The sequence below is a fragment of the Engraulis encrasicolus genome, chromosome 19 (genome assembly GCF_034702125.1).
Source record: "Engraulis encrasicolus isolate BLACKSEA-1 chromosome 19, IST_EnEncr_1.0, whole genome shotgun sequence".
In the NCBI taxonomy this organism is placed as follows: domain Eukaryota; kingdom Metazoa; phylum Chordata; class Actinopteri; order Clupeiformes; family Engraulidae; genus Engraulis; species Engraulis encrasicolus.
In genome coordinates, this window is record NC_085875.1 from 35,763,740 (window position 1) to 35,786,179 (window position 22,440).

At 45.8% G+C, this 22,440-nt stretch overlaps 2 protein-coding genes across 5 annotated transcripts in view; both read left to right on the forward strand.

The window, feature by feature from the left end:
- asxl2 (ASXL transcriptional regulator 2) overlaps positions 1 to 8,987 on the forward strand; it is a 26,689-nt gene extending 17,702 nt beyond the window's left edge. For all 4 annotated transcript variants that reach the window (XM_063184245.1, XM_063184246.1, XM_063184247.1 and 1 more), the window contains 4 exons: positions 1,898 to 1,997; positions 2,336 to 2,441; positions 4,405 to 5,485; positions 5,911 to 8,987. In XM_063184245.1, the coding sequence (XP_063040315.1) occupies positions 1,898 to 1,997; positions 2,336 to 2,441; positions 4,405 to 5,485; positions 5,911 to 7,908 (3,285 nt within the window). In that variant the 3' untranslated portion in view covers positions 7,909 to 8,987. The remainder of the gene's footprint in view (positions 1 to 1,897; positions 1,998 to 2,335; positions 2,442 to 4,404; positions 5,486 to 5,910) is intronic.
- Positions 8,988 to 15,578: 6,591 nt separating this feature from the next.
- dtnbb (dystrobrevin, beta b) overlaps positions 15,579 to 22,440 on the forward strand; it is a 66,719-nt gene continuing 59,857 nt past the window's right edge. Inside the window, exons 1-3 of the mRNA XM_063184255.1 lie at positions 15,579 to 15,842; positions 16,981 to 17,041; positions 21,917 to 21,984. Of these exons, the coding sequence (XP_063040325.1) occupies positions 21,918 to 21,984 (67 nt within the window). The 5' untranslated portion in view covers positions 15,579 to 15,842; positions 16,981 to 17,041; position 21,917. The remainder of the gene's footprint in view (positions 15,843 to 16,980; positions 17,042 to 21,916; positions 21,985 to 22,440) is intronic.

The window sequence follows — 22,440 nt, forward strand, 5'->3', positions numbered from 1 at the left end:
ACTGACTGAAGATTGCATAAGATTCCGTCTGCACGCGCGCTGCGTTCAGTCTGGTACTAATCGTAAAAGACTGAGAAAGTCTGTAGGCCTGGGGTCAGCTTTACTACCTAATTTACTACCCCGTTTTGAAATAGAGCTTTTGCTATCTAGGAGCACAGCAATGGTGCTGTGAATTACAGTGAACTAGTAACCTGAAGACGTTGCCAAATGACCTGGCCATCATGGTAGTTGAAATGAGGGATGATAATCAGTGCTTCCCGCAGAACACTTACTAGCCAAGGTGCGAAGGAGGTCAGCTGGTATCAGAGACACACTGCATTTCCTCAGTTTGTAGCCTGGTGCCTACTAGTAACTAGTACTACTTTTCCTAACCTTGTCTAAAACAATTTTAAATAAATAAAAGTCTGCATTTTCTAGGATCCTGTGTCACAACCAGTGTCTCTTTAGATGGCAAATATGTTTTCTTTTCTTTTTGTATTAAAATCCCTCTTCAAATTGTAGCATGTCTCTATTTGTAGCCTGGTCAAATCATTTTTTTGTTGTTGTTAATAGTAGTAGCCCATACTTTTACTTTAGGAAATATGTGTATGGAAATCATGATCGGACAGGCTATGTTGTGTAGTGTCATGAAACGGGGTATAAAACCCAGACAAAAATAAATAGGAAGTTTTTTTCTTCAGGAGACCTTGTTAAGGTGGGAGTTATTTGTTGTCAATGTGTTTGTCAAGTGCTGAGTTAAACCCTAATAGTGTAGGTGGATAGTGGTGATTGTGTCGGTGTTTGACAGTATAATTGGGGTCTTTGTGATGGCAGTGATCAGAGCACTGCTGATTAGAGCAGTGTTGATTGTAATGGTGATATTTATAATGGGAATACTGAGGGAGTGATGGTGTTGTTGATGAGCGTCGATGGCATCCAGTGTTTTTGTCTTCTGCCAGTTGTTAGCTGTAATGGATTTTTTGCTGATGGGGATGATGATGATGATGATGATGATGATGATAGAATACAGTATGATACCACTTTTATTTATTATCATACAGTATGATACCACTGAACTTCTTTTTGTATCCATGGACAAACTCATTTAAGAAAAGATAGGACATACATACTGTGCATGAAAACCTATCGCATCACAGACACGTGCACACACAATATATATGAGGATGAAGACGATGATGATGATAATGATGATTATGGTGATAGTGATGATGACGACGATGATGATGATGCTGCTTATGGTGAAAGCAACTTACTGTATCATTGGGTGAAAGTGATGATGGTTATGATAGTTATGGTGATGGTTATGGTTAGGGATGCAAACGATTAATCGATTAATCGATTTGAATCGATCAATGCGTTAATCGATTAAAAAACATTAATCGCAATTAATCGACAGTTCAACTGACAAGAGACCCAGGTGAAATGGGCATGTGAAGAGTGTGTTTGAAGAGGGGTCTGAATAGTGGGAATATTTAAATCACCTTTCGATTAAAGAATTGAAATAGAATTATTGGAAATGTGGTATATTATCTAATTTTTTAACTAACATTTTTAGATTTTTTTTTTTTTTGAGAAACATGATTTCGGGAGGGAAACGCTGCTTATCAATTAATCGTAAGTCGATCGATAAGGCTATCAACTGATGATTAATGAATCAATTGATAATTTGCATCCCTAGTTATGGTGATAGTGAAGATGGTGATGATGATAGTGATGATGATGGCCTGCTGTGTTGTGTCGTGTTGTGTTGTTGCCAGGCTTGGTGATGATGATGATGATGATGATGATGATGGTGATGTAATGATGATTATGGTGATGGTGATGATGATGATAGTTATAGTGATGATGATGATGATGGTGATGATGATGATGGTCTGCTGTGTTGTGTTGTTGCCAGGCTTGCATGGACGGCCCTATGCTGAAGGTCACCAGCTCTGCCTTAAACAACGAGTTCTTCACCTCCGCAGCACAGTCCTGGAAAGAGCGACTCTCTGAAGGTTTGTTTCACTGCGTCAGCTACGTAAATCAGATATTACCTTGCACTATCCACCAAAATATACATACCATTCTGGGGTGCGTTTCTCAAAAGTGTAGTTGCTAGCTAGTTTAGCAACTTAGGTAGTTGCCAATGGGAAATTGCATTGCAAACATCAAAGTAGCTAATGAAGTTAGAAATTATGGTTTCGAGAAATACACCCCTGATATTAAAAACTGTCATGTTCTGGTCTGTTTAAGACGGCAATTTACTACTGGGGTTCTTGAATTCAGTTTTATATACAGCATTTGATGTATAATATGATACAATATTGTATTTGTGTGGGTGTGTGTGATGCAGGTGAGTTCACCCCGGAGCTGAGGCTGAGGATGAGGCAGGAATTCGAGAAGGAGAAGAAGGTGGAGGTGTGGAAGGAGCGCTTCTTCGAGAGCTACTACGGAGAGAAGTAAGTCAAATGTCCACTAGCCAGGCTACGCCCTCCTAGTGACGCAACACCTTCAGCGTTGATTATGTAAAATGTGGTAACAGAGTTTAGTCTGACTTACTCCACTTCTTGCCATAGTAGCTTTAGTAGCATAGTAGCTCCGTAGTACTATGGAGAGAAGTAAGTCGAATGTCCACAGCTCGGTAGCCTGGTTATCGCCGAGACCAAAGAATCGTATATGAGAGAAAGATTCTTTAGGCTCGTTCCCTTTTCCGGTATCCATGTGATGTCAGGTGAATGCCCCTTTAGGAGACCTTCAGTTAGGACCTTCGGAGTCTTGAGGTTGAGAATAAATGGGAGTTCCCTTAGCGCTGTAGATGGCAGTTGCGCACTTCTTGTGCAAACACCACAAAAAGAGAAGAAGAAGGAGGGGACGACCGAATTTGAGCACACTCCTTTGCATTGGATGGGCGGAGTTTGATATATCTTTCTCTACTATACGATTCTTTGACCAGACCTAATCCCAAGTGAGGTAAGGTCTGCAGTCCTGCCTACTGTAAATCCCGTAGGGGGTGTGTGTGGTTTACGGTTGGCGCTGGCTGTTTATTGGGCGTTACGAATGCGTATCATTTGGCATACATAGGCATAGCCAATCGTGTCAGTTGTATCTATTCAAACAAACTGCAGTCATCGCCTTTCCACGCCTCCCTGCTCTCTGATTGGAGAGAGACAGGGACCATGATCTAGTCCCCTCGCTGAGGGTAGACTCCATGCTGTTCAGATCGGAACAATTGTGCAAAGCAGCATGGATTTCCCAGGCTAACAGCTTGGTGCAACCTTATACATCAAGCCTGTTGTCACATTATCCACCAATAGGGAGCACATGTGTGCGGTTTCCCATCATTAGTGGCTGAACGGAAGTGACTTTGAGCAAGGCACCGAGCCCCACATTGCTCCAAGGAATGTAAGGAATACACTGCACCACCTGTAAATAACTCTGCTTCAAGCTACTATGCTACTAAAGCTACTATGGCAAGAAGTGGAGTAAGTCAGACTTATGCAGACTTATGCATACACTAAACTCTGTTACCACATTTTACATAATCGAATCAGCCATGGCATCAGACTTGGGATCAGCTGCTGCAAGCTTGAATACCACACCACTCCCTATAGTGTGTGTGTGTGTGTGTGTGTGTGTGTGTGTGTGTGTGTGTGTGTGTGTGTGTGTGTGTGTGTGTGTGTGTGTGTGTGTGTGTGTGTGTGTGTGTGTGTGTGGTGTCTCCCTGCACTTTTATCCATAGCTGACGTGCCCTTGAGCAAGGCACCTAACCCCACATTGCTCCAGGGTCTGTCACCAATACCCTGTACCTAAATAACTGTTAATCACTGTTGATTTAAGTGTTAAGTATAATTACATAATCTTGTTAGTTTAGCTTTTCAGATACTCTCAGTCAATAGCAGAAACAACAAATGGCTGAAATAAGACTGAAAACCTTCATCTCTTTAATGTGTTTTGTCGGTTTCAAATCTGCATCTTGTGGCATAAATCCAAGTCAAAAGTAGGAGGAGACGCACTCACACTATCTCCTAATGATTCTCACTGGGTGCTGAATCCCACATTAGCCATAAATGAATGAAGGAAGCAAAGGACAGCACTCTTCAGATTTTTTTCTTTGTTTATTCACCCACTAACGTTTTGGGAAGAGCCCTTCTTCAGTGTGTAATGGCGGTTGCCAGTACGTATTGAAGAAGGGCTCTGCCCGAAACATTCGTGGGTGAATAAACAAAGAAAAAAATCTGAAGAGTGCTGCCCTTTGCTTCCTTCATTCATAAATCATCCAAGGGATATCAGAGCTTCTGTGATCTATGATAGTCAGCCTGTCTGTGTTTTTTTATGCATCATCTTCCTTGTGTCTAACCATTTTGCTTTCTGTTTTTGTCATTACCCTCCTCTCTCTCGTGCACACATCCTGTTCGTGTGCAGTTCGGGTTTGAGTCTAGAAGAAGCGCATGAGCTTCTCGCAGCTGCTAGCGAGCCCCAGCCCAAGGCACCTGTTCAACAGCCTGCAGAGCCTCCCTGCAAACCAGCAGTAACAGCGCCGGTCACCAGAAGCACTCGAGAGCAGAGGCAGGACCTGCAGAGGCAAGCGTCTCGAACAGAAGGCGAATTGGCAGCGACGACGGAAAAGCCGCCGCTCAGCCAGACGGTGGTCTCCAGCAGCGTAGTACGGCGGTCAGAGGGCCCAGTCCTGAGAGGGGCGGCGAAGGCTGCCCTTGCATCGCAACACACCCCGACGCCCCCCACACCCTCACTCCCTCCTCAAAAGGCAGAGGTTAGCCATCCAGAGTCGTCCAGGGATGCTTCCGCTTCCACACCAGAGGCCACCGCTGCTCTCGTGTCCGGCCCAGAGGAGGTAGCTCCGGCTCCAGCTCCAGGCCAGCCGGGAGGACCCCCTCCTCCAGCTCCAGCTCCACCCCCTACGCCTGCCACCGTCTCACCTGCCTCCCCAGTCGCCACCATCACCACTCCTCCTCCCCCTCCCCCTGTCACTGCTACTGCTGACGCCCCTGTCACTACTGCTGCTGTTGCTGCTGCTGCTGCTGCTGCTGCTGCTATTACTACGGCAACCCTCTCGGGAACTACTACACGAAGAGATGCCCAGAAAGCCCCGTCGTCGTTGAGTAAGGGCGGTCCTGGAGACGCAGCAGGGGCTGCTGCTTTGGAGAGTGGTGTGGTGGTCTCTCCTGCTCCTTCTTCGTCCTCCTCTCCCCACCACGAGGTGCCGCTGCTAAAGAGGAAAGCCTCCTCCATCCAGCAGGAGGCAGAGGCGAGCCCGGAGAGGAAGAAGAAGAAGCCTTGTCTGGCTCAGCCGCCAGGAACCACCACCACAGCGATCACAGCACTGTCCCCATCACCATCACCATCGACCACACCTACACCCACACCCACACCGACACCCCCTCCCCCCACAACCACCACCACCTGCTCGCCCTCACTGCCCTCTCCAGCATCGTCACCACCTGCAGTCACTCCAACTAAAGAGCAGAGGGTACCGCCTCTCATTGTAAGTTTGAAGTTAATGGTTCGTGCAGATGCTATGGTGTCAATAATATAATATAATATAATATAATATAATATAATATAATATAATATAATATAATATAATATAATATAACAGTATTATATAGAATAGAGCAGAATTTTATAGATGATAATAAATATGACATGCAGAGTTCATGTATATGCTCTGTGTCAATATATAATATAATATAATATAATATAATATAATATAATATAATATAATATAATATAATATAATATAATACAATATAATACAATGTAATATAATATAATATACCAGTATTATATACAGTAGAATAGAACAGAATTTTACATTTTTATAATAAAGCATAATGCATCTTGTAATGTGTAACACACTATTTTCTTTGTAACACTCTACTGTTTGCATGTCATCTTGTCTCCATGTAGATCCCTGTGTCTCGCATCATGGCTGCAGCAGGGGCGGCGACCTCTCCCTCTCCCTCCCCGTCCCCGCGCGCCGTCTCCCCCCGGGCCCCGCTGGTGGTGGCCCCTCCCCGCTCCGGCCGCTCGGGGGCGCGGACGCTGGCCGACATCAAGGCCAAAGCGCAGCAGGCCCGGGCCAAGAGGGCAGCGGCGGCGGCTGCGGCGGGCACCTCCCCGCGCGGCACTGTGCCAGGGCCCGGGCCCGGGGGAGGTGGTAGTGGCCCCCCCACCCCCACGTCGCTGTCCAGCGGGAGCGAAACGCCCTCCCCGGTGAAGCTCAGCTCGCCCGTCTCCTCGCCTCCCCCAGGAGCAGGCCGCCTCTTGCACGCACACCCCTCTTCCTCCTCCTCCACCGCCATGGACCTCAGAACCAATCAGACGCTCCACCACCACCACCACCACCCGCACGCCCTCTTCAGGCCCTCCCTGCTCCCACAACAGCCTCAGAGACCTCCTGCTGCGCTGACTGGCCCCCCTGTGGTGGGATCCCCCCCCTCGCTGTTGTCCGGCCCCCTCGCGTTCGGCACAAAGTCCAGCTCTTCCTCCTCCGCCTCCTGCTCCTCCTCCATCCCCGCCAACAACCCGCTGGTCACGCAGCTGCTGCAGGGCAAGGAGATCCCCCTGGAGAAGATCCTGCCCAAGCCCCTGGCACGGCCAGAGCACCCCCACACTCACCCCCACACTCACCTGCACCCACCTGTTGCCTCCAGCGAGGAGCCCACCGGCCGAACTCGCCAGCAGGGGGCGTCTCACGGGCACCCAGCGCCCCTCAAGCCTGGAGGACACCGGGGCGACCAGCACCAACATCAGCAGCCCTCTCCTCATCAGCATCACCCCCACCCCCACCATCACCACCACCACCACCACCCAGCGCCACCACCCAGAGACACCCTGGACAGGGACACCCTGACCCAGGAGCAGATCCTCCAGGCCTTCATGCAGCGGGGGGGGCAGCCATACGCTGCAGCAGCCTCCTCCCAGCAGCAGGACACCCGATCTCTGGCCGCCGCCTCCTCGCTGCAAGGCCCTCCCCTCGCCCCGCCCCCAGGCAGTGTGCAGCACCAGGAGCCGAGCTTCTTCCCCACGGGTCTCCTTCTGGGCCGCAAGCGCAGCACGCGCCCGCCGGCCGTGACGGGCCACTACCTGCTCAACGTGTCCACATACGGCCGCTCGGACGCCGGCAAGCGCACCACCGCCGCACTGCAACACCCGTCCTCCGTGGCCGTGCCGCCGCTGCAAGTGAGCCTGAAGAGGGAGAGCCCGGACACGGCCAGCGGAGGAGGCGCAGGGGGGGAGCAGAGGCGGCTGAAAGAGGAGGAGCCTGATGAGAGGAGGCCAGTGACGGAGGAACAGCAGGGGGCAAAGAGGGTGAAGACTGAGGAAGAGGAGGAGAGGTGCTCGTGGGTCAAGCAGGAGGCGGGGCTGGACAGCCAGAGTGGGGAGATGATGCAGATGGATGGCAGCACAGGCCACAGAGGCGGGGGCGGGAGTGGTGGTGGATCAGAGGTGGGTGGCGACGGCCAGGCGTTGGGCCCCTGCTACGGCGGCACCATCAGCATGTCCGTCCCGGCCGCCCTGAACCACCACCACGCCGCTACCGTCGGCTCCGCGCCGTCCTCCGCTCAGACGCCCGCCGACACTGACCCTGACGCGGGGAACAGCGGCGGCGGCGTCATGTCCTTCTCCGTCACTGTGACCACCATCCCCGCCGGCCACCACCACCACCACCACCATCACCACCACGCGGGGGGCGGCGACGCTGGGGGGGGCGGCGACGAGTCCCCCGAGCATGCTGCCTTCATGGAGGGGGCGGGAAGCATGGCGGCTACCATGGAGGAGGTGCAGTCCAAGTGCTACTGCCGCCTCAAGGCCATGATCATGTGCAAAGGCTGCGGGGCCTTCTGCCACGACGACTGCATCGGGCCCTCCAAGCTCTGCGTGTCCTGTCTGGTGGTGCGATGACACGTGACGACGGCCGTGCGTGCAGGGCAGGGGGTTCATTTCTTGAAACCATAGTTGCTAACTACGTTGGCTACTCTGTTGTTTGCAACTCAATTTCCCATTGACAACTACCCAAGTTGCAAACTGCTAACAACTACGCTTTCGAGAAGCACACCCCAGGGCAGTGCTGCTGCAGCAAACGGGACTATTCAGAAGATGACTGACTGACTCCCTAATACTCTTTTTCTGACGTTGTCTCTGTCTCCCTCTATCTCTACTGTGTGTGCGTTTGTGTGTGTGTGTGTGTGTGTGTGTGTGTGTGTGTGTGTGTGTGTGTGTGTGTGTGTGTGTGTGTGTGTGTGTGTGTGTGTTTGTGTTTAGGAAGCCCTAATACAGGAATGGTCTCCTAAGGGGGGTGAGGTTACTCACCTCAGCCATTAGTGGGAAATCAAAGAAGCACCTTGACTTTCAAAAGTGAAAAAAAAAACACACAAGGCACGACTTTTGAGTAGTGGCAATATTTTCTAACTCGGGTGTTTTCGTTTAGTTTTCAATGTTTTACGTAGTATGGAGGCAAAGGTATGTTTTATGTTCTATGTTCTGTTGCTAACTAGACACCTCTGAAAAATAAAACAGGTTATGGATATTTTTGTAGAACCTAAAGGGCAATTCGGAATGATCCTGTGACCTTTTTTTAGCCACTGGGTAAGCTCACCTGCAGAGGGTGGGTGTGTTGAATCCCTGACTGTGTGTGCTCTTCTCTCTCTCTCTCTCTCTCTCTCTCTCTCTCTCTCTCTCTCTCTCTCTCTCTCTCTCTCTCTCTCTCTCTCTCTCTCTCTCTCTCATCTCTGCTGTAGTCTTCTCCTGGGGCATATTCTTCCTTTCTTACTTGGGTATGTTGGTGGCAAATCTAGTGATACGTATATATTAGTAACCTATGGCTCCCCTATTTCATGGTTCACACCTCATAGGGGGTTAAAGTAGCTGGGATAGGTCACTAAAAAGCATCTTTTTAGAATATGCTCGCCACGTACTTCTTCTCCAGAGCCACTTGTGTGTAAAAGGGCTACCCATGAGTGTGTGGGTTGTGTGAGCTGACAGTCAGCTGTTGGAGGGGGGGGGGTGTTGACAGAGGCTAGGGCCTGGCGTTGTGCTACATCAGGTGATGGAGGGTGGGGGGCAGTGGAGTGGGGGTTGGTGGAGGGGCCTGGAGGGTGGGGGGCAGTGGAGTGGGGGTTAGCGGAGGGCAGAGCTGGATTGGCCATCTGGCATACCAGGCATTTCCCGGCGGGTTCTGCGCCCTCGTGGGCCCCTATTTTCAGAAATGTGAGTCGGTTCTGCGCCGCTAGTTATGAGGGGCCCCTCTAAGCCAAAAGTGCCCGGGCCCTATTTCTCCCCCAGCTCAGCCCTGGCGGAGGGGCCTGGTGGGTTGGCGGAAGGGCCTGGGGTCGTGCCTCATCAGGTGATGGAGCCACATGAATGAGCCTCTTGTTTTGAAGCGCAGAGTTGTGCTGAATCACGCTGACCCTCAGACACTGATGAGGGGGGGTTAGAAATGGGCCATATTACTATATTTTATATTTCTAATCAAAATGGCTCCTATCAGGTGAAGGTGGCAATAATTGTTTTAATCTACCGTACTTCTTCTTTACGCTCCACAATATTTGTCAGATGCAAAACGTCTGTCCTCAGAGAGTGTCATCTGAATTATTCCATTGAATTTTAAAGTCCGTACAGTACGTACAGTCAGAGCTGAGGTAACTTTTCTATATTTGAAACAAAAAAGGTTGCACGTATTTAAAAAAAAAAAAAAAACATTTCTTTTTGTAGATTGACTGCAGGGTTAAAAAAGGACTCCAGGTGCTTACAGTCCAAACTGAGAAATGGGCAAGGCCACCAAACGTCATGATCTCTACGATGTTGTTTTCTCAGGAGTTAGGGAGCCCAGGTCGAGCCATTTCAGCATATTGGTTGTGTGCGTGTGTGCATGTGTGTGTGTGCACTTGTGTGTGTGCGCGCGTGTGTGTGTGTGTGCGCGTGTGTATGTGTCACACTTTTGCATCTCTTTAAACTGTGTGAACTGGTACTGCCTTCCCTTCCACCCCCAGCCAAGTTTTGAGAAACTGTAGATATATATAAACTGTTCCGTACAATCAGTCAGATTTTTTTTTTTAAAGAATTAATGAAGAAATATACCGAAAATAATGTTTTTATGTCCGTTGTCTGTAGTAGCTGTGTGATCAGTGAAGTAATGCTTAACACTCAGAAGGGAGAACATACATGAAGAGTCGTGCTTCGATGCTTTTTTTTGTACTGTAAATATGGGCTTTTGTGTCGTTGTGTTGAGGATATTATTAATTTTGTATCTTAAGTTTGTGTATCTTGCTTAAAACATATCCATGCTGTCATGCTTGAGTTTTAACTAAATAAGGAGAAAAAAAAGGAACAACAAGAAAACAATCACACTATCGGTGTCTAAACGCTAACTGTACAGCCAATTGAGCTGTCCTCAGACAATTCAAAGTGACTTCACAGAAAGAGTTGGTCTATTTTTAGTATGTGTACATCACCTTCCTGTAACTTTGGGTGTGCATGCCATTTCCATCCTAAAAGAAACATACCAATCGTGTTTTTATATAACATCTACCAACACCCTGAGACAATTGCAAACCATCTTTTATATTACTATGTCCTTTCCATGGTTATATACCAAAGTCGACTTGTGGAGAGAAAAAAAACCCCTAAATATTCAGGATTTTGTTTTTAATGTCTGACTAGTTAAGCAAAGTAATATATTTTAAATAATATATTTTAATAATAAAACAAATCTATTTACAAAATTGTTTTTAAAAGAAACAGGGTATTTGTTAGAGCTCTATATTGACTTGTCTCTTTGGTAAGCAGCTGTATGCCTGGGACAGGCTTCTTTCTACAGACCTTTTTTTAATGTAACAGACAGAGCATCCCTGACTGACCTTCCCCTATGTGGCCCTCTCTGTTTTTCTTATTTCTGTATTGTGTGTGTGTGTGTGTGTGTGTGTGTGTGTGTGTGTGTGTGTGTGTGTGTGTGTGTGTGTGTGTGTGTGTGTGTGTGTGTGTGTGTGTTTAAATGATGTGGTCTCTGACCTGTGACCTGTGTGTTTGACATGTGGTTCAGTAGGCGTGCTGGGGTGGAAAACCTCACAGATCCTATAGTGCCATTGAAAAGGCTTGTTGTGACGTGGACATTGTGGAGGGACGTTTTGTAAAGAGGGATTAGTGTCCACATGGACACCATGAATGGAATTGTGCGTGTGCGTGTGTGTGTGGTGGAGGGCGGGTGTCTAGCTACTTGTGTGTAGGTTTGTGGCCGTTTGTGTAGTTCATGTCAGCAAAACCACGTCTGAAAGAGTCAGTGGGGAACATCTGGCTTTGAGTGACTTCAAAACAGTAACTGTCTTGTTGTTATTTTATTATTTTTTTCACTTTTTAAAAAAAATTACCTTTGTTTTGGCTTCCCCTGGTCCTCTCCAGTCAAGACACATGTGTGTGTTAGTCCTGAGCCTTTCCTGATGGATGGGTGCCTTGGTGGTCACTGGTGAACTGTCCCTCATGTTGGAAGTCTGTAGTCCACTAGGAGATGAATTGACTCACATATACAGTACACTGCAGGCTTCCCCAGTGACTGGGCAAGCTGGGCGAGTTGTTGAGCACAGGAGTAAACTAGACCAATCTGATAATTAAAAAAAAAAATGCATAGCCCACTTTTAGTGCTCAGACAGCTAACCCTCTTTTAGATGCGCGGAGCATGATGAATGTGCGAGGGATTGTTGAGGTGGAAAGTGGGATGGATGTAGTTTTTTATTATTTTTCTGTTGTTGCTGTGGGCATTTTTTTTCTGAACATTCTTCTGTTTCCCCCAGTGTGTGTGCTACTCATGTGGAAGCTTTCAAAAGACTCTGTAAAAAAATGAGATGAATGTAATATAGCAGTCCTAATCAGCACTTGTAAACAAAGTGTATTTTACCATCAAATATTATGAATAAATGACAAAGAATGACATTTTTCAAACCTGTCTTTTTCTGCAGTATAGCGTCTGTTAAACATGGGGATGTCAAACTCATGACCCAATCTGGCCCGCAGTGTCATTTTATTTGGCCTGCTTGATTATTTCAAATGTTTGTTAAAGTTGGCCCACATACAGTACACCATTAATGGTAACATCACTTGAACATAAAATTTGGTGTGTCATAGGATTAGAAGTGGGCATAGGCCAACATAATGCCTACAACAGTAAGTGAGAACAGGGTTGGTTGCAGGGGTGGAACTTAAAAAATGTCCCCACCAGTCACTGTGGCAGGTAGATTCTAAAATCTACCAGTCACTCACAATTTTTACCAGTCACCATTTTTATCAGTTCATACTCAACCGTTCCAAACATTGTAATGCCAAGTAAGATCATTTTCTGATCAATACTTTTGTTTCAGAGGTCATAAATTCAGTTATTGTGATGCCAATTACTCTTTTCATTACCAATTTGCTTAAACCTTTGATGTTGAATGCTGCGTATAATTAAGCGCCTGTAGAAAAAATTCACCCGTCAAGGTGACTGTGGTGGGTTGACATATTTCACCTGCCAAAGGCCAAATTCACCCGTCATTGGCAGGTGGACGGGTGCTTATTTCCATCCCTGGTTAGTTGTCACAAGTTATGGTTGTCACACTCGTCATATCTTAGCCTCTAAAGGTCGCTGATTAAAACACAGAAGTTGACACAGAAGTGTTTGTTATAATTAGTTTCACAGGACATCTACGTTGATATTTGAGGTAAAAACAATATAACCTGGAGGTAAGACAACATAATGTGTTTTTCACATGAAAATTAAAATTGGTAGAAGTCTAATGTGTTTTTTTCTCACTCATTGCACTGGGAGCTGACATCAAAATCAATATGGCCATTTCAAGGTATAGCGAGTACAATTTTGGTACCTTTTTTCTTCAATAGGGCAATGCATGTGGGAGCTAGCCTGTAACAAAGTTGTCACACTGCTTTCGGGGTTGGTTGTCACAATACTGTTCATTGCCTGTGGTGTAGCCATAGCACGAGTTGTTTTACATTCAGTTTCTGTGTGACATAGCCTACATTATATTTTCAAAGTTATTAAGACCTTGGTGTGTCTGTGTGCAACACTTGTATGTTACCCTCAGATCACTTCACATTCATTCCCATACTCTGACTGTTTCAGCCTAGCTTAGGCTATGTTTTTATGCAAGTCTGTTTTCAGTCAAGTGGAGACACAGTATGTTGGCGTAATAGGATATCTAATCCAGTGGAGAGTGTATTGGTGTAGGTTAGGGATGCAAACGATGAATCGATTAATGCGTTAATCAATCCGTTAATCAATTAAAAAATAATCACAATGAATCACCAATTCAACTGACAAAAGACCCAGGTGAAATGGACTTGTGAAGAGTGTGTGTGAATAGTGAGAATATTTAAATCACCTTTGGATTAAAGAATTTAAAAATAATTAATTTAAATGTAGTATTTTATCTCAATTTTTAATTACAATTTTTAGATTTAGTATATTTTTCTTTGAGAAACATTGAGATTTCGGGCAAAAAACGCCGCTTATCAATTAATCGTAAGTCGATCGATAAGGCGATCAAGTGGACTCTATGCCTTGCAGTGAAGGTCTCTACTCTATTCTGTGAATTCTATGCTTATTTTGGACAGGGTTCTGAAACCATTTTCATTCTAGGGGCCGCTTCAAATTTTCCTTCAAGTCCGTCAAGGGCCATACTATGAACACAAACCAGGATTTCCCCCTGCACCTTAGGCCTATTTTGAAGGTGGATACCTTGACAACACACTCCACCTTCACTAGTGTGACGGAGGTCATCTTGCACCTGTTCACCCCCCTCGGGGATCGAACGTGCGACCTCGTCAACTACAACGGTTCGGCAATGGGAGACACAGTACGATACCGCTGGGCCAAGAGACTAGTCTCTTGGCCCAACGGCACGAGACTGTATGAAGCTATCGGAGGGAGGTTTACCAACGTTCCACGCCAACACTGTGCTAGTTAGCCTCCGTTACACTCTCCCCCTTAAACCTCACTCCCATCCGGGTCACGGCACCACTGTGACGGAGGTCATCTTGCACCTGTTCACCCCCCTCGGGGATCGAACGTGCGACCTCGTCAACTACAACGGTTCGGCAATGGGAGACACAGTACGATACCGCTGGGCCAAGAGACTAGTCTCTTGGCCCAACGGCACGAGACTGTATGAAGCTATCGGAGGGAGGTTTACCAACGTTCCACGCCAACACTGTGCTAGTTAGCCTCCGTTACACTAGGTCCCCTCAATATATAGCTTAATGTATTACAAATGTAAATTCTAAGATTTCTTTAAACCATGCCATATTTCATGTGAAAACTGCATAACATTAAAATTATATTGAGGGCCGGATAAGATGGCCTCAAGGGCTGTGAAAGGCCCTTGAGACATGGATTCCCCAACGCTGATTTAGGATCGGTATGTGTGTCCAAGTCCAAAGAGGTTTGAGTCCGAGTCGACAAACTACTGGACTTGACTACAGCCCTGCCTACGGTAGACCCAGTTCAGCAGTGGTCCTACCTACAGTGGATCCAGTACAGCAGTGGTCCTACCGAAAGTGGATCCAGTGGTCCTACCGAAAGTGGATCCAGTGGTCCTACCGAAAGTGGATCCAGTGGTCCTACCGAAAGTGGATCCAGTGGTCCTACCGAAAGTGGATCCAGTTTTTTAAAAGACATATTGTCTAAAAAAAATTGTGATTGTGATTGATCATTATTGACTGAAATAATCGTGGTTTTTCTCATTATCGAGCATTATCTTCATATCATGTCCAAACAGCAGGCAGCTCAGAGACATCATGGGCTAAGGCTCCCATAGGCCTATAGCAGTATAGGTGTAGGAGGCAGTGGCCCTCTTAGTATAACAAGTAGCAAGTGCACCTTATTTGATGGTTCTGTATATTCATGCAATGTTGTATCATTTTTATTCAATGTTTAAAAAAATCTATTTCTCCCCCATTAGAATCACATTGTGACGATCCAACCCCATAGGGTGTGACAACCAACTCTGCAATGGGATGGTTGTCACATTTTCCTAAGCTTTGACAACCCATATCTTTGGAGAATGGATTCAAGGGGATCTGGCCTACAAATGTAGCTGACAGTGACACATGAAGCATTGTAACAGTATAGAAATGGTTTTATTGTAATACTATTTTTCCTGAAATAAATTATAATTGAAAAAAAAACATATATTTTGAGCCCATTGACTTGAGTTGGACTTCATCTCAGATTTCAATTTTGTCCCCCTGTGAATTTCAGTTTTTACATTCCATGATTTAGGCCTAGGTGAAGATAAACTTCTCAATTTGAAGGTTAACTCCACACACAACGACCCAAACATAGTAACATTTACCATTGGAGCTCTATGAGAATTACAGCTGGCTGTAGTGACAACTCTTGTTAGGCTAGGCCTGCTGCATTATTGTAGATCCACACTACAATTTACAAGTCAATTTAACTCGTCATGAGGGGTTTCTGATGTCGTTCCCTGGATCAGCTGTCAAACAGCAGTGCTTTGCTGCCCTCTAGCGCCATAAAGGAGGAAAAGAGGAGAGGAGGGGAGGACAGGGGAGTGGAGGGGAGAGGCAGGCAGGCAGCGCACTCGCACTTACGCTGCCTACCGCAGTTCTCGGACCGAGTCAAGCGGAACGGCGCGCGCACTACGATGTGTAATCGAGTCCTAATCGTATTGAAATAAGAGGGGTGACACGGGTCTCACACCTGCATCTGTTTTCATATTCGAGGGCGCGAAACCTAGTTGATTCACGGTGGAGATACTTCCCATGAAGCAAAAAACACTTCTCTCTTCAGTGCATTCTGATGATGGTAGCGCAACCTGCGTGATTTCCTGCTGGTAAGATAATTACTAAATTATTATCCTGCACGGCGTGGCAGGCTATTCCAGTGAAAAGGGACATTTGTACAGTACACACAAGTGCATTTAGCGTAAAATATCTGAAACCCTTTAATGTATCCACAGTGTGACAGTGTCGAAACCAATTTGGACGGAAAGGTAATTCGTGACTTAAATTCGCAACATGGCCGGTTGCCATCGCCTTCCGTCTTGAAATGACATAGGCTATGGACATTTAAATTCTTTGTTACAAGCATTTTGTGCGGAGGTGTGACATAGGGCCATTTCAGGCGCGCGATGCTACCGCATTCGCAGTCCTCACGCTGACACACGTCAAAGGATGTTGTCATGACCGGGCAGAGGGACGGTTGGAAAAAGCAAGCTCTATTCTTAGTCATCTCGATTCTATCTCGTCTGTTAGTCGTGTTTTCACCGTCAAATAAACCACTCAAATGTATGTAGTGAAACAAGCGATAGTGGGATGGCCAATAGTGTTCTTCTACGAGGGATTCAGGAGGTACGCTAGGCTATGACATAATGTTTGGAAACACCGCTCATTATCGGTGGGGGTCGCCACCCACGCGTAGGTGCATGGAATTACGTTATGCCGAATGTCGTTCATCCTCATAAATAAATATGCTGGTCCATGGAGGGTTTCAAAACAAAAATGACCAACTAAATTCATCTTGAAGGATAGCCTACTTAGGCCTACTATAAGCATGCATTATCTTTACATGTATTTCTATACAAAAAAAGCAGCAGTAGAAATCTAGCTTATCAATTATTCAGTAAAGGAATCCGACTGTGCTGCTCACAGTAAGACCTCGACCAGTAATTTCTAACGAAGGTTCCTTTGGCATGTAATTATGTGAATCAAGTCAGCTCGTGCGATGCAGGCTGACACCTGGTCACGTGGGCGTGTTCGTTCTTGATTTGAGATTTACTGTGCATCTGTGCGCTGTCACCGTTTGCCATAGTCAGTAATGTTTGGCTAGAAAAAAACTGAGAATATGTTTCCTGAATGATAGTACTCTCTTCAGGCCAAGGTTAATTTTGGTAATTGAAGTCTACAGAATGTAGGTCTGCTTTAGTTAACGACTCCTGAGTGAAAGAACACATTCACAATTTTCTCCCACAGGATCCTCCCCTTATGTGTGAAGTAGCTACCCTGCGTTGAGACATAGGCTACCATCCGACAGGTATTGTTTGTTTCTTCTCACCTTTGTAACTTTTAACAAATATTTTCCCATTATTTCGACACACGCTATTGAAATACTTTTTACAGAGCTGTGCAGTGACATCTGATGTTGAATAAGAAGTTTTAGATTTTGACTCATAAAACATGTCTTTTAATTACAGGTAGGCCTATTAACTGTCAGGTATGTTTGACAGTTGTCTTATGACATGTAGCCTAGTGGATGTACTAATGTACGGATAGGTACACTTAACTTGACGCTGGCGTCATACATGACATAACAGTGTCAAGAATGAGTCTAAACATAATGCTAATGCCATAAACATTGGCCATGACAAGTTGACATTGTTAGGCCTGTCTTTGTCATAACCGAATTTCACTGAAAGACAGTCATACAATGCTTTTGACATTGGCATAATGTTTATGACACATACATGACTGCATTATGACAATGTTATGACACTGTTATGTCATACGTATGACGTCAAGTGTTACCTAATATACAGTATGTACCTGAGTATGACATGTAGATCTATGCTTAGCTGTTTTAATGGGGTTTTACTCACTTGCCTCATCAGCACTCTAGATATCATGGTTATGCTTTTTCCCCTGCTCTCTCCTTCCACCTGTTACCTGCTCTTCTTCCTGCCTTCCTGTCCTCCCACTGTGCCCCCCTCTCCTCTTCTCTCTTCTCGCCTCCCTCCCGTCCTCTCCTCTTCTCACTTCTCCTCTCCTCTCCCGTGCTCTCCCCTCCCCTCCTCTCCTCCTCTCTTCTCTCCTCTCCTCTCCCCTCCCCTCCCGTCCTCTGCTCCTCTCTATTCTCCTTTCCTCTCCTCTCCTCTCCTCCTCTCTATTCTTCTCTCCTCTTCTCTCCTCTCCTCTCCTCTCCTCTCCTCTCCTCTCCTCTCCTCTGCCCTCTCCTCTCCTCCTCTCTATTCTTCTCTTCTCTTCTCTCCTCTCCTCCTCTCTATTCTTCTCTCCTCTCCACTCTTCTCCTCACCTCTCCCCTCCCGTCCTCCATTCCTCCTCTTTATTCTCCTCTCCTCTCCTCTCCCCTCCCGTCCCGTCCTCTCCTCTCTATTCTTCTCTCCTCTCCTCTCCTCTCCTCTCCTCTATTCTTCTCTTCTCTCCTCTCCTCTCCTCTATTCTTCTCTTCTCTCCTCTCCTCTCCTCCTCTCTATTCTTCTCTCCTCTCCACTCTTCTCCTCACCTCTCCCCTCCCGTCCTCTCCCTCTCTATTCTTCTCTCCTCTCCTCTCCTCTCCTCTCCTCTCCTCTCCCCTCCCGTCCCGTCCTCTCCTCTCTATTCTTCTCTCCTCTCCTCTCCTCTCCTCTCCTCTCCTCCTCTCTATTCTTCTCTTCTCTCCTCTCCTCTCCTCCTCTCTATTCTTCTCTCCTCTCCACTCTTCTCCTCACCTCTCCCCTCCCGTCCTCCATTCCTCCTCTTTATTCTCCTCTCCTCTCCTCTCCTCTCCTCTCCTCTCCCCTCCCGTCCCGTACTCTCTCCTCTCCTCTTCTCTCCTCTCCTCTCCTCTCCTCTCCTCTTCTCTTCTCTCCTTTCCTCTCCACCTCTCTAATTCTTCTCTTCTCTTCTCTTCTCTTCTCTTCTCTTCTCTTCTCTTCTCTTCTCTTCTCTTCTCTTCTCTTCTCCGCACTGAGTCTCTTCCTTTCTCTGCATGCTGCCACTCACATCGGAGCGCCAGTGTCTCCTTTAGAGCAGGGGCCCGCTCAAGGTTGCCTCCTGTGAAACAGGAATTGTGCGCCGCGTGCCCTGCATGGCATGTTACCTAAGGCTTCCCTGCTCACTCACTCACTCACTCACTCACTTTCTTATAATGGAATAGAAAAGAATTGCATTGAAATGGTTTTGTTAAAAAAAAATGTCATGACTATGCTCACTGCAGTACACGGATGGATGACTCATCCACATCCACAAACTGACTGAATCTCACTCTGGCAGCCACTGGCCTTCCTCTAAGGGAGATTTGACTTCCTGCTTGGATGAGCCAGGGAACGAGCTATATAGCAAACACTCTCCATTTCAGCAGATGATGAAGACATCTGATGAGATGCTATCCACACACACACAGCAAAAGCTCCTCCTTGGTCATTAGAATGTGAAATGAGCGTTTCACAGGATCTGTGTGTGTGTGTGTGAGAGAGAGTGATGCTGCTCCCCTTAGCCTGGGGCAAGACATGAGAGCGCGAGACCAGACTCTTATCAAGAAGCTTCTCTGTTCTCCTCCTCATCTCATACCAAGAAAACAGTCAGATGAGGACATAAAGGCAAACGAAATTAAAAATAGCCATGATCAATTGAGTCATCATCCATATTTCTCTGTAGCAAAGCTCTAAGTTAAGGTAAGCGTACCCATTAAGCCCACCAAAATCTAAATTTCTTTATTTTTCAATCATCTTCACATAATTTTTGTGTGAAATATTTTGTTAAATAGTAAGATTTACCTCTCTTCTCAATGTTTGTCACTGAGTTGATGGATATTTCAAAGTACAATATGAAGATTTTTTACGAGAAAAGTGAAAAGTCTGAATGGGCTTAAATGGTACCATTGGTACCATTTAAGCCCACTTGTGTTCCAAATAAGCTCATATAGTTATTTCTCTATCAAAATACCTGGTGAGGTGTGTTAATTGAGTTTAAACAGTGGAGCCTACATGGCATAAATGGTTTCAGACCAAAAATGTAAGATTTGCTAAAAAAATAGTGCATAAAACCTAATTAAATATTACGGCATCTTTTACTTCATATACTTCATAAAATTCTTCATCCAAACAGAGAAATGTATTTTTTCTTATTGATTATTGTTAGTTCATTACATGACGCCTTTTAAAGCAACAACTTGGGATTGGACAGCACTTTTTTATGTCCCTCAAAGGCATTTTTCATAAGCATGCATGCAAACTTGCATGCATTTCAATGGGGTGTACCATTTAAGCCCACCTTGTACCCATTAAGCCCGCCTATACAAAAAGCTATTTTATGGAAATAATCAACTCCACAAAACATTTCATGATGCATTTCTTTAAAGACCAATGCCAAACAAACTGGAATATGCTTAGAATTCATACCTAACCACCTTAAGTCTTACGGTACAGTAAGATAAAGATGGTGTGTGGTTGTATCAAGAAAATATCGGCGTGTGCTCGCTCATAAAACACATCTTTCCATTTGAAGGGAAATGCTATAATTTAGTAAAACACTGCATGTATATATATAAAAATCATTACATTTACCTCTTAGTTCACTATATATGAAAGTATTTTCTAAACATTTGACTTAAACTAGCTGATATTCTATGATTTCTGACATGTCCCAAAACAGCAAAGTTTTGAGGCAACTTCTTGTCAGTAGTCCTGAGACTGGATTCACTTGGACGGGGATAACTCGACGATAAAAAATGTGATTTGTTTGCAATAAAAAACATTTTGTCAGTTACTAAACCCTTTAATTGGATAGGGTGATGAACAACAAAATTCACCTTTTCCCTTTCTTTAAATTGACCTCAAAGTTGAAAGTGGGCTTAAAGGGTACATGGGCTTAATGGGTACGCTTACCTTAACTTTTTTAAATGGCTAGTAGACGTTTATCTTACTGGCCAAACACACTCGCCAATGGGGCAAAGTGGCTAGTAAGTTTTCTTTTCTACCAGCCAAACTGAATTTGGCTGGTTGGCGTGTGTTAATTTAGAACCCTGCTCTGTAGTAATCTATGCAGTGTCTGCATGACTGTATGCCTATATGTTCTTCACATTTGCCCACATTTACCCACTTACTAAAAGTCCCACTGCCATCGTGACACAGCACACATTGTACACAAAGAAATTGCCTTCACACCTCTCCTGTGCAAAGGGGGCAGGTAAGCCCAACAAGCGTTCCCAAGAGAGCAGTACAGGGTGGATGGTATACCATGTACCTCAGCTGACGTTGAGAATCGATGGGGCACCCCTTGGACTGGACTACACAGTAGGCCTAGAGGCTCGACTCCCTGGCTAGCTTGCCCATGACTGATCCAGTTTTCTTTTGTCCTGTATTTTTGGGAAATAAACCATTCAGACCAGATTGAAGCATAAGGTTGTCTCATATGTTTGAAATGCCCCACTATACTGTCAGGGCCGGATTAATGCACAGGCTAGATATGTCTGCAGCCTAGGGGCCCCCACCTGCCAGGGGGCCCCTGAATGGCCAAAAGTGAAAAATTGTAGAATTGTGACAGGATGTAATATTGCAAAAATCACATGTCGTATTGAGTATAGTTGATAGACAAGTTATCCTTAGTTCCTAGTTCATAATTATGACACTGTCTGTGTGAATTTGTCGCAAAATTTGCCTTCCCGGGGGGAGGGGGGCGGGCACAGCATCTAGTAGCTTAGGGGCCCCAGACCATCTTAATCCAGCCCTGTATACTGCAGAAACAAATGTTTGAGCTGTGAGGCTATAGCTGCACATGGGGAGGCGTACTGTTAGAAGTTTATAACATACCGGTAGAAGGAAAGGGAAAGTAAAAGCCTTATTATGTACTCATTAGGTAGGCTACAGTGGCGTAACTGGCCTAAGTATGTAACAGTTATGTCATAAGCCCAACTGGGAAACTCCAACTCCCATTGTCATTGTGGCACAGAACTCCACAGCACACAAGTGAACACAACACACAACAAAATTGCATTTATGCCTCACCCGTGCCGTTACCAGTGTGGCGGGACGGCACCATGCTCAGGGTACCTCAGTCATGGAGGAGGATGGGGGAGAGCTCAGTAATACCGGTAGTATCACATACTAGTTTTGTACTTGCATCATGACCTGACTCCTACTTTATGCACAACCCGTGCGTTAAGTGTTGATGTGTGTGATTCTTCATTCTCCAGAATGATTGAGGAGAGCAGTAAAGGCGGGAAGGCGCTGGTGGAGAAGAGGCAGCTCTTCATGGAGATGAGTGAGTATTTTTTATTTTTTTATTTGTAGTTTATTTGTCAGGGACAATGCAGTGCACATTATTACAAACATGACATGGCAAGGCCATGACACAGCTTGCAGATGTGAATACATAAAAGGTTTGCAGATAAATAGCTAATTTTCAACCTCAGTCCCTGGTCAGGCTTTGCCTGGTTAACACCAGACCTAATCACAAGTGAGATTAGGTCTGGGGAGTTGCCTATTGTAAATTCCGTATAGGTTTGCTATTATGACACACTGCCCTGCTCTCTGATTGGGCAGAGAGACTGTTAAGGTCGGAATGCTTGGGCATTATGACACATGTACCATGATCTTGTACGTTATGAGTCATCCTCGCCAGACTGTCTTTCAGATCGAAACGATTGTGTAGAACTAAAGGCAGTATGGGAGTTCCCAGGCTAGGTTAGGCTAGCTATTCTAATAAAATATATAAGTC